The following is a 14,735-nucleotide window of genomic DNA, read 5'->3' as shown; positions in this document are numbered from 1 at the left end:
AGGAACAGCAAATAATGCAGCACACCAGCACAATGAAAACAACTGACAATGTTTTTTTGTAGCACACCAACTGACTGAAGTGAACCTGGAAATGAGACAGAATAGATACTGCGGTGATGGGTTTAATGAGCCTTTACAACGTAGACAAATCATAAAAGGAAAACGCAGAATCGGGGCAGGAAAGCAGTTTAGTTTGGAATTGCCAGCAATGTGCTAAAACTCACCCCTAGCTGTTACAACACATTTCCCAGATTACTGAGCCAATAACTGTCCTGGAGTTTTGCTCCCCTGAGGAAAGTCAGGGGAACAGTTTTATTACTATCGCGACTAATAAGGTTGACCTGGCACTCCAATCTTAATCCAGTTAATTTAGCTCATGAATAATTCAATTATATTTCCATGATAATTGCCTTGATTAAGTCGTTATGATGCGGGTATTTTGAAATCCTGGGGAATACGTAATGGGTCATTAACACAAAATGCCTTACAGGACCGCTTAAAATGCAAACCCGAGATGGGGAAGTGTCGGATGATAAGCACGGTCTTCACTGTTGATCTGTCTGTATCACTGAGGATTGCAGCATGTACTGTGCCCAGGGAGAGAACAAATGAGACCTACATCCACTTTGAATTAAATTGCAGCAGACACATTCCTGAATCGTTGGCCCTGAAAACCCGGCACTGCAATCTTTACTTTATTTTACTCCTCTCGCCAATTGTCTTCCTAGCTCTGCTAACTCCCGAATGCTCTGCTCCTATTTTAGTCGATTGACGGACTGTGGAATCCAGTAGTGTAGTGGTTAGAGCGTTCGCCTCTCAAGCGAGGGGGGGACCCGGGTTCGATTCGCTTGAGCCACCAGGCGGGCATTAAAGATCACACGGCGCAATCTTGAAGCGTTGGAATCTCCTGGCTGATACGCTCTCTGAGCTAAATTCACCACTAAACAGATGATCTGGTCATTTCTTTGTGGGATGTTATTTACATAAAAGTCTTTCCATAAAAAGTCACAAGACGTCAAAGCAACAGTTTGAAACACTGACGTTTTGATGTAATAAGTTGCGATACCAAGTCCCAGTATTATGACATTTATTATTGCTGTTTTATCTGACAAAGATTTTATTCATAGAATGGGCTAATTGGTGATTAACGTGGGGGAGGGGGTTAATCGGAGTCTCTTTGGGGCTGAGCTGGCTTCCAAGGCGATGGCGTCGTGCTCTGCCACTGTCCTGGGACGCTACACTGCGTGGAGAGACAAATGCAAAAGTTGTTGTTGGGGGAGAGAAATGGGGGGGAGGGGGGAGGGAGAGAGAGAGAGAAACCGAGGGATTCTTCCATTGCAAAGTGGAGAGTGCAAGTCAGAACAATTAATCCAACAACACAAACAACTGTATCTGTAACCCCCTTCCTGCACCGGAGCCATTGATAGCGATAATCCCCCCCCACCCCACCCCCCACCTCGAGCCAGAAAACAGCCTTACCTTTTTGATGGAAATATTTCCGATAGTAGTAGGCGCCGAGGTCCACATGCTCCACGATGTATCTCTTCACTTTGTCGGAATGCACCGCCAGGTTCTCCTTCGGCACCTCCAACACAGCGACGCCCGCGTTGGTGCAATGGGAGCTCAAGGACGATTCGAAGGAAGCGTTTTCGAATCCGCTGAAGGACCCGGAGTTGGACCTGGACAGGCTAATCTTACGCTCGCCTTCGCCGCCGATCTCGTTCCTGAAGTAGGAGCAGCTGAGGACCAGCTCATTGCTCTTCTCATCCCCGTAGTCCATGTTCAGGTTCTCCTTGGAGTTCAGGTCCTCGGTGCTGCCCGAGGGCGAGCTGAAGCTCACGGAGTGGGCTAGGGGGCTGGCGGCCAGCGAGGCAGCGGCTGCCGCGGAGGCCCCGGTCGTGGTGTTCCTCCTCTTGATCACGTTGTGCCGGTTCATCATGGCCTCGTTCAAGTCGAACAGCACGCTCTGCACGTCGTAGTGAGCGAAGCACTTCTGGCAAGCCCAGCCCTTCAAGCTGTCCTCCGACTTGCTGTCCTCGATGTCCGCCGACTTGCTCAGCTCGCACTCGCCTTTGGCGTTGCGCAGTTTGCGGAAGATGGAGGAATCCCCCGTCTCCGACTTGGAGCGTCTCTTCAGTGGTTTCTCCCTCTCCTTGTGGTGTGGCCTGGGGCTGTCCCTGTGCGAGTACACGCCGTCCACATAGTCGTGCCTGGCGCTGTCCATGCTCAGGCCGTAGCCGTGGCTAGGGCCGGCCTTCAGCAGGTCACACAGCTGCTCGGGGGCTGGGCTTCGCTGGTCATCGTTTTCGTTTCGATAACCCCTCAGTATGTCGAAGAAGCTGTCCCCCATCATCCCGTGGTTGTCGATGGAGGAGGTGCTGCCGTACTCGCGGTGGATGGTGGTGCCCGCCTTGTGGCTCAGTGCCCCACACTCCTCCACCCCATCCATGTCCAGCTCGCTGATGGTGATGTCGCTGTTGCTGCGCTGCCGGATGCGGCGTAAGCGGCTTCCCGGCGGCCGCAGGTAGCCGTCCGGCGACAGGAAACGACAATCCAAGTTCTCCATCTCTTTCGACTTGCTTTGGTAGTCTCCGCCCAGCATCTTCCTCGAGGCCCCGGACTCCAGGGAATTCTGGTTGCTGTGGCTGTACTGGTGGTTGGGGCTGATCGAGTGGATGGACAGAACGGTGCCGTCGGGACTGCCCGTGGAGTCCTGGTCGCTCGTCCTGCAGGACTCTTTGGCTGCGTCCTTTCTGGGAGGCCAGTCGGCGATCCTCGCCCGCACCCCCATTTTGGGCATGCTCGGCATGGCTCCCAGGTGATGGGAGCTCTCGCTGCGGGGTGGCACCATGCCGCCAGCCCCCAGCATGCTGCCGTTGGGCGCTCTGAACCGCCGGGCGTAAAAGTCATCAGAACGCCCGCCTATGGTCAGTTCGGGTCCGAGCATGAGCGAGGTGCTGCCGACCCTCTCGGTCTGTGAACGCTTTAAACTGGTCATACTCCTCGCTCGATTGTCTCGACAGCCTCCACTAAACAGACGACCATTTCCCTGCCTTTGGTAAAATGGGGATCGCGGGGTGCAGGCTCCGTCGGGGCAAGGTTGAGGGAGCGAAGCGAGGCAATGAGTTGCTGAACCAGAGAGCGAGACGTTATGCACTGTACTCTGTTACTCTGAGGCAGACTTTTTCACACATGTGCATATTTGTGCCATTTACAAGTTATAGAGCTCCTCTCTGAACAAAGAGCCAAATCACATCTTCACCGGGATAAACGACTGAGTCCGGCTATTCAATGGTTCCATGCCCCGATGGGAAACCTGCATAGAAAACGAAAAGTGTGTTGGTAAATCTTGTCTACTTTCCTCTTAGACAATCAGAAGAGAAAGTTCAGCTTTTAATGCGCCATGAACAGCGATGTAGAGGTTACACTTTAGCATGTAATGTCCACACTTGAATAATAGTCCTTGTATTTGGTATAAACGCTTATGTCATCAAGATGTTTCAAAACGCTTCACTGGACTTCAAAGAATCATAGAATTATACAACACAGAAGGAGGCCATTCGGCCCATCGTGTCTGTGCTGGCTCTTTGAAAAGAGCAATCCAAATCGATCCCATTCCCCCGCTTCCTCCCCATAGCCCTGCTAATTTGTCCTCTCCATATAATTATCCAACTGCTATAATTTGACTGCAATGTACAAAGACCACGTATTTGTAAGTGAACGCAGCAGCCAATTTGCACGCAGCAATGTCCCACAAACAGCCACGAGCGAATGACAATTTTTTCTTGGGGATTGTTGGCCCATCTCTAGCGTACACACTCCAATGAGGTCAGTCTCACACACTCACACACCTTCACCTTTTGGCTGCCCGACAGTCTGAAGTACATGGCAAACACATTGTGGAGAATTGTGTACAGAACATTCACTGCAAGCCAACAAATCTGCGACATGCAACAAATCTACACCTCCGACTTGGGACTGTGACTATTTTGAAGCTGGAGTCTTAAAGGGATTAGAGTACTCGCCCCGCAAACGAGAGGATCTGGATTCAATTCCTAGCGGGGCAAAATTTTAGGCAAGTTTTATTACTCCACACGCCTCTGTTCATCTAGCAGCAAGTAGAAAACGGTTACTCGATCCACAGACTTTTGGGGAGAGAGTTCCAGACTTCTACCACACTTTGCGTGAAAAAAATTATTTCCTCAACTAACACCCACATAAACACTCTTTTCGGCAGGTGCCTCTGGAAAGTGATCAGAAGTCTTGTGTGAAGCTCAGAACTTGCGCACGGAGCTAAAAGCAACCCCGTATTTCACAATCAAAAAGGCGGCAAATCAAGTGAATTAAAACATCGCTTACAGGGCCTGTGTGCTCAGTGTTTATAAGCTCCCCCTGTATTGGGACGCAGATCCTGTAGAAGCACATGATAAATCTCGGCAACTATTGGAAACTTGTGAAGCACAAGAGATCACTTTAGTGGGCAAACACCAAACAGTATGTGAAAAGTTTACGTCAGCTTTAGCAGCTACAGGTTCTCCGTTGCTTGCTGTTGATGTCTCAACTTGCAGCATGCTTTCAATCAGCGCACATTAACGAGATGAAAAGCTGGTGATACGGCAGATTTGATTGCTCTTCCCAGTCGCACAGTACTGTTCTGATTTTGAAGTTCGGAGTGTGCTAGTGCACTCTCACGTGGACTTAAGTAAGATCAAGGCGCATACTTTGCAGCCGAATTTGGCTTGGTGCCCAACCTATCGTTTGTGTAACAGAACAGTGTTTTTTCTCGGCTGCACACTTCACCAATCCAGTGATGTCTTAAACACAATTCTGCATCAGAAACCAGAGATAGCTATATTTAGGCTGACAGATGCAATCATGGCAGGACAAGTACTGGCAGTTGAGATGAATTCCAACAAGTCTAATTACCTCAAGAAACAGGAAGAACACAGTGGGCACTAGAACTACGTGAAAAGCGCTATATCAAATGCAAGGATTATTAAAGAGCCCGGCGTGAAACAGAGCCGTACAGATCAGGATCTGTCCTGGAGGTTCTGACACACACTGTGCACTAATGCCAGGTTTGATGTCATCATGATGATCTCAGCCAGTCTCAATGGGGATGTTACAATTAGCACCAGTGCCCCAGGCTGTGGAAGCAATATTCAGTTACATTTCCTTACTGTAAAACAACTCACTGTAAACCACCTGTGTGTGTGGATCTCGAGATGTGGACATGATTGGACTTGGGTGCGAGTCGTTCCCATCTGATGGGACCCCATGGTTGGTCACCAAGGCTGACATATGAATAGCCACTTGGGGCAAGGTAGCTAGCCGTGGAACATTACTCTAGCAAGAGTCAGTAGCTTGTTCGAAGAGGTGGGAAGGAGAGGTTGAGAAACAAAGCAGAAATCCTTGGGATGATCTATAAACAAAAATAACTCCAGCGAGGAAACACGAGAATCTAGGAATTGAAGAAACTTAATTGTCCTCCTCTGACAGATCAGCAGATGTTCTCTGCAGAGCGAGCGAAGGGGCAGATCACTGGTTCCTTTCAACAGCAACGATTAGCAAATAAAAGGTCAATTGCCCGTTTCTTTTTTTTAGGAGAAAAAACATAGCTTTGCTCTCTGCCAAACCTTTCCGAAGGCTTGACATTTCAAGAGCAGCTCTTAAATCAAACCATTTATAAAATCCTCTTTCTACTGTCAATGCAAAATGAGCAATTACTTTCCTACAAATACTGTAATTTTCTCCCCTGTATCCCTGAAGGCAGTGACTCACACTGCACTTGTTCTGAGGGCGCCGCGCACACGTGGCTTCTACTCAAGCAGTCGATTGTCACCAGTGGGCGAGACGGTGAATGTCCGCACGTTAGTTATTTCTCCGAGAAGGGGAGGGCAGTCAAGAAAAAACCTGTCCTCAACAAACAACAACAACACCTTGCATTATTATATTATGTCCCTAACGCAGAGAAGCTTCCCAGAACGCTTGACATTGACAGAGCAGGGTGCCGAGCCAGGGGAGGTGACTGTAAGCATGGTTGGAGAGGAAGGTCTTCAGGCGCGACCTGAAGATGGGGAAGGATGAGGGAAGGCTAAAGGATGGAGGGAGAGAGTTTTGGGGCGAAGTGTTTGAAAGTGGAGCCACCACCACAAGCAGGATGCCAGAGCCAGTCGAGCGGAGGCAACGACTAGTGGATTGGGGAGTAAGCAGGTCAGAGAGGTAGGGAGGTGCCAGGCACGAAGGGATTTGAAGACAAGTGTGAGGATCGTGAGATCAAGGCTGTGTACGAGGATGCTCCATCGGCAGGGGGGGGGGGGGGGGCAGGAGTGGGGGGGCAGGAGGGGGGATGGGTGGGAAGGCCGAGGGCAGCAATCGTCAATTCTAGAGTCTAGATCAGTCTGCATTATGATCGTTTCCCCCGGGGACTGTGGAATCAGAGGAGGCAGTAAAACATTTTACAAATAGAACATATACAGGTGGGCTGATAGGTGGCAAATTAAGTTTAATGCCGATAAATGCAAGGTACTACATAGAGGAAACTAGAATAGGAAACACTCATGTATGTCACAGAACTTGCCAAGCGGAAAGCTGAAGGAGATCTAAGGGGGTTAGTTGACTCAGACACGTGTTAGATATGGTTAACATCTCATTTTGCTTCCAGTAAATCTTCCACTTGCTTGTATGTCACTCTTCTGCCTGCCTCTTTTGCTCGGCTAACACAGGCCTGCTACGTATCCCCTGACCCCTCCACACCACGGTTGGTCGCCGTGCCTTTAGCAACTACGCCCCTAACTTCTGGAAATCCCTGCCTCAAATCCTCCGCCTTGCCTCCTCTTTATCTATCTTTAAATTTTACCTCATTGACTCTGGTTTCCACCCCGTCCTCTATTGCTCAGCATCCATACCTGCCCCTGTACAGCGTTCCAAGGCACTATTCTGTGCAAAGGGCACAAAATTCGCCCACAAAATATAGTCAATTCATTTTACAGTGTATCCTGCAAAGCGCTTTGAGACGTCTCAAAAACTTGATAAAGCGCTATATTAAATGCAAGGATTATTACATAAATGCAAGCTGCTATAATTATATAACAAAAAAAAGCAAAATGCAATCTAGATAATTTACTGCATTCAATCCGAAAATCTTTCATACAAAAATCACAGGATCACAACGCTTCCCTTTCTCCTACTTGCTTCCCTCTCTCTTGCTTGCTGCCCAACCAATTTTTTTAAAGAGCTTTGTTCTCTTCCTGGGGCAGTTTCACAGGAGCAAGGTACCATTTTTCATACATCGCCTCTGCGAGCTATCCAATTAGTCCCACTCCCTGCTCTTACCCCATAGCCTTGTAAATCTCTTCAAGTAAATATCCAATTGCCTTTTGAAAGTTATTATTGAATCTGCTTCCACCACCCTTTCAGGCAGTGCATTCCAGATCATAACAACTCGCAGCACACAAAAATGTTTCCTCGTCTCTCCTCTGGTTCATTTGCCAATTTTCTCGAATCTGTGTCTTTTGATTACTGACCCACCCACCAGTGGAAAGAGTTTCTCCTTATCTACTCTATCAAAACCCCTAATAATTTTGAACACCTCAAATTAAATCTACCCTTAACCTTCTCTGCTCTAAGGAGAACAATACTAGCTGCTCTCGTCTCTCCACATAACTGAAGTCCCTCATCTCTGGTACCATACTGCTAAATCTTCCTCATAACGCCTGGTGCAAAGGAAGGCCCATTGAACTACCCCAAATTTGTCCCTGGTCGAGATCAGCCAATTCAGCACAGACGTGGGACCTAGCCGGTCACTGCAGACACTGTCTTTCCACTTTATTTGACTATCCAGATAAAGCATGACGTCTATATCAGGAGTAGAGTCTCGATCCACATTGATAAAGGCAAGTCCTGGCTCATTCTTCCGACAAACTCAGAAGTCAGGAACATTACAAAATTCTGAAACACCTTGTACTCCATCACCTTGGACAATGAATAACCACTTGCTCACTAAACACAGGCCACACAGAGTTTGCAGAAGTTTACATTGCACTGCAATGACCTCACTCTTTGTTCAGTGAAACCTAGAAAAACTAAGCAGATACCACTGCTGGAACACAGTGTATTGATTTTTTTAAAAAACATGATTCAAGGGAACAGAGGCTGATAGAAAACACATTAAAAAGTCAGAAGAAACCTCTTAAGGAGTGGGCAAACAACACAGATCTGGAATAATTCACTACTCAACTCTGCAGGTGCTCTCACACAATGACAGTCGGACCTTGCAATGCAATAAGCCCGTTTTTACAATATTAAATTCCATTTGGTCATCTGCTGGCAAGTTTACTCAGCTTAAAAGTCTGACTGAAAAACTGGATTTCAATTCCCTCGGGTACTTAAAAATTTCCAACTCTCGTTGCCTAATGCAACATTTATATTTTAAATATTTAAGTTTATTCCAGTAGGTTATATATTCTTACTGTACATAACAGTGAACCAGCAAAGAGAAAGAGAGGGGGGATAGACAATAAAGAGAATGGGAAATTATCCACCTGCCTCTGATCATCAACAGAAGTGATTTAACAACTCTTACCTAAAACATACGAGTAAAGATGGACTCGCAAGGAGTAAGCAACTATTTAAAGCAACTGACTCCCCACCAATCCCTTGATCTGTTCAATAATTTGGGAAATGCTCCTCTGAACTAGATAGACGTACCTCCCTCCTGCCAATACTTGTGTTCTGCTTTGTCCAGCCTGTCGCAGGAAAACAAACGGCCAACGTTCAGGGTTTCACTCTCACATGAGAACTCCAGGAAACAAGGGCGGGCAGACAGCCTCTGAGATGCAACTGCCTTGTACAGCGATAGCCAGAAAGATGTCTGCACAGAAGCCCGCTTATGAAAGGGCACGTATCATCACTTACAGTGCTACTGTGCTGGAGAACCCGGTCCGGCAGAAAGTTTGGTGTGGTTTCTTCCTCTCTCTCTTTACTTCCAATCTTCCACCCCACCCCCCCCACCCCACCCCCGTCCCGCATTGAGCCAATTCACATTTCATTCACATCAGCGGAGCTTAGTCAATATTCATGAGCTCCTTTCCAAGTTTGCAAGACAATGCTGCTGAAGAAGAGAAACTGGGTAGTTGCCCTACAAGACAATAACTTTGAGCCCAGAGAAAGACAAGCGCAGCTTGGACTCGGTTTGTGACTCGGGCAGATCCTGCAGCACGTCAATTTTAAACCATCTCCGCACTTCACTCGCGGACAAAGTGGGCTCTATGTGAAGTGTTAGGAGGCTGCGTGTTTTCATGTCATCCCACTGCTTCCTGGCCGACAGAGCAGCCATTGATAAAAACCTGGCTCGGGCTGCAACATATGCTGCCTACTGAAAAGAATTAATCAAGCGCTGGAAGAAAAGAGGCACCTGCCTCTCACATCACCGCCGGCTGTTTGGGGCCAGCTCAGCGTTTCCAAGTGTAAAGTCATTTCCAACCCCAACTTCGGAACGATCAGGCCTTGATGGAGGTAAAAAGGAACATGAAACAATAAAATGCAAGCACATTTCTATTTAAGGTGTCACAACAAGCACTGAACGGCAATTAGGGGGAAAAAGTACACCAGCTAACGGTAACTTGCTTTGCATTGTTCCTTTGCAGATATCGGCATTAAATACCAGTGAACTTGCATGGCTAGTTTGCAGGGGAAGTGATGGTGGGGGTTACGGGGGAGAAGATGTCTACAGACAAAGAGTTTGGGGGAAATACTGGTAAGGAACATGGGACTGACTCCCTGAGGTTTTGCTGTTATTAAAAGGGACAGTTTTCCCAAGTAACAATAACAACTTGCAACAAAAATATAGCGCTCTTCACGCAGGGTAGTGTCTGAGAACCTAACAGTAGAAATTAGCAAGAGACACACATACGCTGATCCATTTTCCTCCACAATGGAGCCAGTCCTCCTTACATCCCACCCTTGACTGGTATTATAGGTAAGTAACAGTCTTGTTCAGTCAGAGCTCTTTAATGACACTTTCAAGTGGGTTGCTGTAGAGGAGAAAGGCTACAACTTGCCGTGACCACCTTGCTTTCCTTCCACCGGAAAAATAATTCCAAAAGCCCCCGTGGAATTGTCTCTGCTTACATTGTGGGTTGCAACTACAGCTCACATGGCAACAGAACAACTATCTGTGTGCAGCAGACACGGACTGTGCTGAAGGTGCTCACTCATACCGGAGCTCGCCATCACTTGAGTTTCGACACTGAGCCTCCTATAGAGGGGGGACTGAAGCCAACCCAAAAAACTCAGTAAACCAGAGATTGAATCTATAGCTTTGGTTCTACATTGGGTTCAACGACAATGAATTGCATTTATATTGTGCTGGAAGGACCCCACCCCAAGGCTCTGGAAAGTCAAGGGTTTGCATCCGAGCTGGGGGTTGTGATCAAAGAGTGGAGGGTAAGTGGAGGGGGGTGGGGATTGGAGGGAGCGGGCAAGGTGGTGTTCAGTGCTGTTCAGTGGAAGCTCCATGACTTCCAATTTTGACCAGCAGCCAATATAAGACTAGTAAAGGTCAGAACAGGCACTGATGTGACAAATGTATGGGAGACTCTCATTCTCCCCCACCCTCTCAACCGGCACAGCAGTAAGTATGGTTGTACAGTAGGGGTGTAGGTCTGCACCACTGCTCTGGCAGGAAGTTGCGGAAACTGCGCTCTGGTCTCGAGGGGAAAGCAACACCGACTCACTTGCAGGGAGCGCAGCCTTTCGCAGTGTCGTCAACACAACGAAAACCCACGCGGTTTGTGGATTTTCATTCCATGGTTGAGCCCGAATGGACAGCAATCTGCCTGCTGCTGATCGCTCCTCCACTTTCACCCGACGAGCACTGACCTGGAGAAATGCCCTTTACTGTTCAGCCCTCTGTAGCTCTCGTCTCCAACCACAATCTCTGCTGTAAAAAGTCAAGTCATTGACACGGAAGAGAATGGGTTGTCAGTGGAATCCAAGCCAACATACTCCAGAACCTGATTGACAACATTTTTGGTTTGTTCACTTACTTCCAAGTTTCGTCCAAACTCCTCGTGTGCCCACACACCCCACTCCCTCCACCCATCCCCCACCACAACTACAACCAAAAATTCTCCTCCCACAAACACCTTGAGAACATCCATAAGTCTTAAAAAAAGAATCTAAATTGAATTGTTTTGATCTCCCGGCTTGCCGTGCAATGACAATGGGATGTGTCGATCTCGAGCCTGAACAAACAGAATGAAAAGCTTCAAGTGTAATTCCATCAAACTTTACACTCGAATGCCTCTGCTCTGGAGCACAATTAAATTGAGATTTGCGCAGCAGCCGAGGGCAACGTGTCCATTACTCATTTTGGCAACCAATAATTGCAGGCCGAAGCCTTTGCCCAGGGGGTTCGCCTGCTGTAAATCCGAATCCGACATCAGGAGCAAGTGACTGGCTCAGGTAAAGATCTCTTGGCCGTATTGTAAAGGAGAAGGGAGTTTATCCCCCCCCAGTCCTGGCCAACAATCCCGCAGCTAAAATTGGCCATGCTTTCAGCCACTGCTCCCTGAAAACCTGGAATACTCTCCCTCAACCCGTCCGCCTTGGCCCATCCTTCCCCATTTTCATGTCGCGCCTGAAGACCTTCCTCTTAAACCGTGCTTATGTTCTCCTCCCCCCTCGGAATCGTGCTCCACCGCTATCAAGCACTCTGGGACTCTACCCTGCGAGAGGGGTGCTATATAAATAAAAGTTGTTGTTGTTGATGTCACTCACAACATGCTGGTGGGCATTTGCTGAATATCAACTGGCTGCTGTATTCAGTTACAAAATACAATCACAACACTTAATAATAATAATAATAATCCTTGCATTTGATATAGCGCTTTTCACGTCGGGAGGACGTCCCAAAGCGCTTCACAGAACACACTGTAAAGTGAATTGACTGTATATTTGTGGGTGAACGCGGCAGCCAATTGCGCACAGCAATGTCCCGCAAACAGTCGTAGATTGAAAATGACCAATTTATTATTGTTTTTGGTTTTGGAGGGATTATTATTAGGCGTGTGGAGTAAGGAAACTTGCCCAAGGTTTCGCCCTGCCTGGAATTGAACTCAGGTTCTCACTTGCAAAGCGAGTGCTCTAATCACTGAGCTGCAGGACTCTTAATATATTTACTTTACAGCAAATCCTGCGAAGCTTCTTCCTGATGTGATGAGGCACTATATCAAACTCAGGGATTCTTATTATTATAACAATAAGTCACACTCAGTGACATTCAAGTTCCTCTGTTCCTACTGCACCAAAAAAAATCCACGCACAATACAATACACATTTACACAGTGCCTTTTGCATCAGGAGGTAGGCTCATGGAGCCTAGTGAGGGAGTTTTGGGGAATCTGGAGCTTGTGTAGGGAAGAAGCAGGAAGTAGCCTGACACACAAACTGCAAGTACTGGACTCAAGAGGAAACCAGTACTACAAGACGTATTGGATATCCCTCGAGCTTCAAAGCATCTGTCCAGAATTATTAATGGCACATTTCTTCCATTCCACCACGTAGCATTCCAGCAGGTCTCACTTCGATCTCTTTTCCCCTCGTCTCTAAATGCCGAGCTGCCCCCAAGACACTTGTTGGATCTTCTGCAATGCAACGCGGGTTCTCGTGCCAGCGGTGAGATCGAGTTCTCAGTCTCTGCACGAACCCTGAGGAAACCCAATCCACACAACAGCTGCTGGCCGCAGTCTTCGGGCCACGCTGCTGCACATTTCCCCTTTGTGCTTTGGTTGTTAACACTGAACCATTCCTGTCAGCCGCCAGAGCTGTTGGGAATTGCTACTACTGGTAGTTCCTCCTCACTTGACCTCTATTGCTCCCAAGTACTTATATCCACCTTAGGGTTCCAGCTAATTAGAGGGCTCCAGCGAGCAAGTCGTCAAAAACTATCAACAGGATAGTTATCCAGGGTGACATATTGTCACGGGAATAAATGCCACAGGAATTGAACCAGCCCTCAGTGGCGGTCTCGGTAGCTGGCTCCTGAGTCAGCCAGTGTTCCAGGGCGCTGCTGATGAAAACACAGCCAGCCTGGCTCATCGGCAGGAGCTGGAAGGGCAGATCAGTCACTGGGGGCAGGGAATCCTCCCATTCAGCTCTTAACCATGCAAGCCAAAGCCCTAATGGGTAGGGTGGTCCTAGCTGGACAAGCAGATGAAAGCTTGCCATACAGTGCAATCATTGGCAAGCTATAGCTGTTTTAGCTGGTCAGATTCCAACAGCACCCCAACTCACACTCTGGGGTCCCGAAACCTTGGCTGCTGCACCTAATACTTTCCAGAATTAGGGAAGCAGGATATGTCCCTCCAGGGAGAGAGTGTGCGTTCCATTCCAACGATCTATCTTCGCAATTTCCATGTGAAGTGGGATGCATTGAATTCTCAGTTTGGTTTGGACATTCTTAAGAATGGTAACGGTTTAAGAAAAGTAACTTTTTTAAAAACTTTTTTAAAAACAAAAGTATATATTTTGTGTTTGTGCACTAAGAAAATAGGGAATATTTTTCCAGTGAATATTATTCAGGAATGTATTGGCACAGACATGCTGAAGCTCAGGGACTTGTTAAGCATTCACTTCATTGTTTGCTTTCAGAGAATAAATCTCACGCCCACTTTGACATTACTCATGTTCAGGTAAAGCCCTGCTACCAGATCTCCCTGTAATTACAGTGCGTGGTTTTTCACAAGTATGAAAAAGAGAAGTCCCAATTACAAAGCCACTTTCAGGATCTGAATTTGATAGGGGAGAAAAAAACAGCAATGTTTTTTCAAAACAAAAGGTTAGAAATCAGCAATTTAATTTGAAAAAGCACGCTCACCTCGCAAGCGAGAGGACTCGGATTCGATTCCCGGGCAGTGCGAAACCTTAGGCAAATTTCCTTACTTCCTCTGTTTACTTAGCAGTAAAGAGGAATCCGGTTGTTAGTCGATAGGCGGATCGCTTTTTTTTGGGAGAGTAATAATCCCTCCACAAAAAAAGTCACTCAATCCACGACTGTTTGTGGGACACTGCTGTGCGCAATTGGCTGCCACGTTTCGCCCACAAAATACTCTCAATTCACTTGACAGTATATTCTGTGAAGAGCTTTGAGACGTCTCAACAACCTGATGAGGCACATATCAAAGGATTATTATTATTATTTTATACCTGAGAAAATGCAAAAGAGAATTTAGCAAGGTAGAAATTATTCGCTGAGGTATCTGCAAGCTCAAACGATACATGTAGCAACAACTTCTGAAAGTAACAGCACAGCACAAGTCAGTCTTCTGCTTTTGTTTCCAAAAAAAACCCTCTGCACGTTTTAAGTTAACGAGGGTCAAAATAATTTCAGCTTCCTACAGGATAACATTAAGGCTGTCAAAGGAGTAAAAGAGCACTCGCGGACGTCAATCAGGAGAACTGCAGGCTTCACAAGAGGCAGGCTTGTAATCAGACCTGTTGCCACTGGGCAAAGTGCAGGAAAATCAGCATTCTCCCCCAGGGACGCTGCTGGCAAAACACACCATTTACTGCACTACAACAGCGCCCGGCTGCTGTGAAGCCTACTTTGTCTTGGACCCTGTCAAAGAAAGTGTCAAGTCCACTGATTGAACGCTTCACTTATCAATGCGAAGCGGAGGGATGCGTGTGTGTCGTGTGTCTGAAAAGAAATAAGGGGCGCGCGCAATCAAATT

General features: G+C 47.3%; 1 protein-coding gene across 6 annotated transcripts in view; it reads right to left on the bottom strand.

The window, feature by feature from the left end:
- The window catches only part of sipa1l1 (signal-induced proliferation-associated 1 like 1), a 163,803-nt gene that overhangs the window by 59,091 nt on the left and 89,977 nt on the right, over nucleotides 1-14,735 (bottom strand). For 5 of the 6 annotated variants that reach the window (XM_007893254.2, XM_042337969.1, XM_007893253.2 and 2 more), the window contains one exon: nucleotides 1,480-3,316. In XM_007893254.2, coding sequence (XP_007891445.2) covers nucleotides 1,480-2,998 — 1,519 coding nt within the window. In that variant the 5' untranslated portion in view covers nucleotides 2,999-3,316. Of the gene's footprint in view, nucleotides 1-1,479; nucleotides 3,317-8,709; nucleotides 8,733-14,735 lie in introns of those variants that run through there. The other variant, XM_007893258.2, reaches the window with a different exon arrangement.

The sequence above is a fragment of the Callorhinchus milii genome, unplaced genomic scaffold (assembly GCF_018977255.1).
Source record: "Callorhinchus milii isolate IMCB2004 unplaced genomic scaffold, IMCB_Cmil_1.0 Scaffold9, whole genome shotgun sequence".
NCBI classification, from domain to species: Eukaryota; Metazoa; Chordata; class Chondrichthyes; order Chimaeriformes; family Callorhinchidae; genus Callorhinchus; species Callorhinchus milii.
Note: the sequence above shows the minus strand (reverse complement) of the source record. Positions and strands in the feature narration are given on the sequence as shown.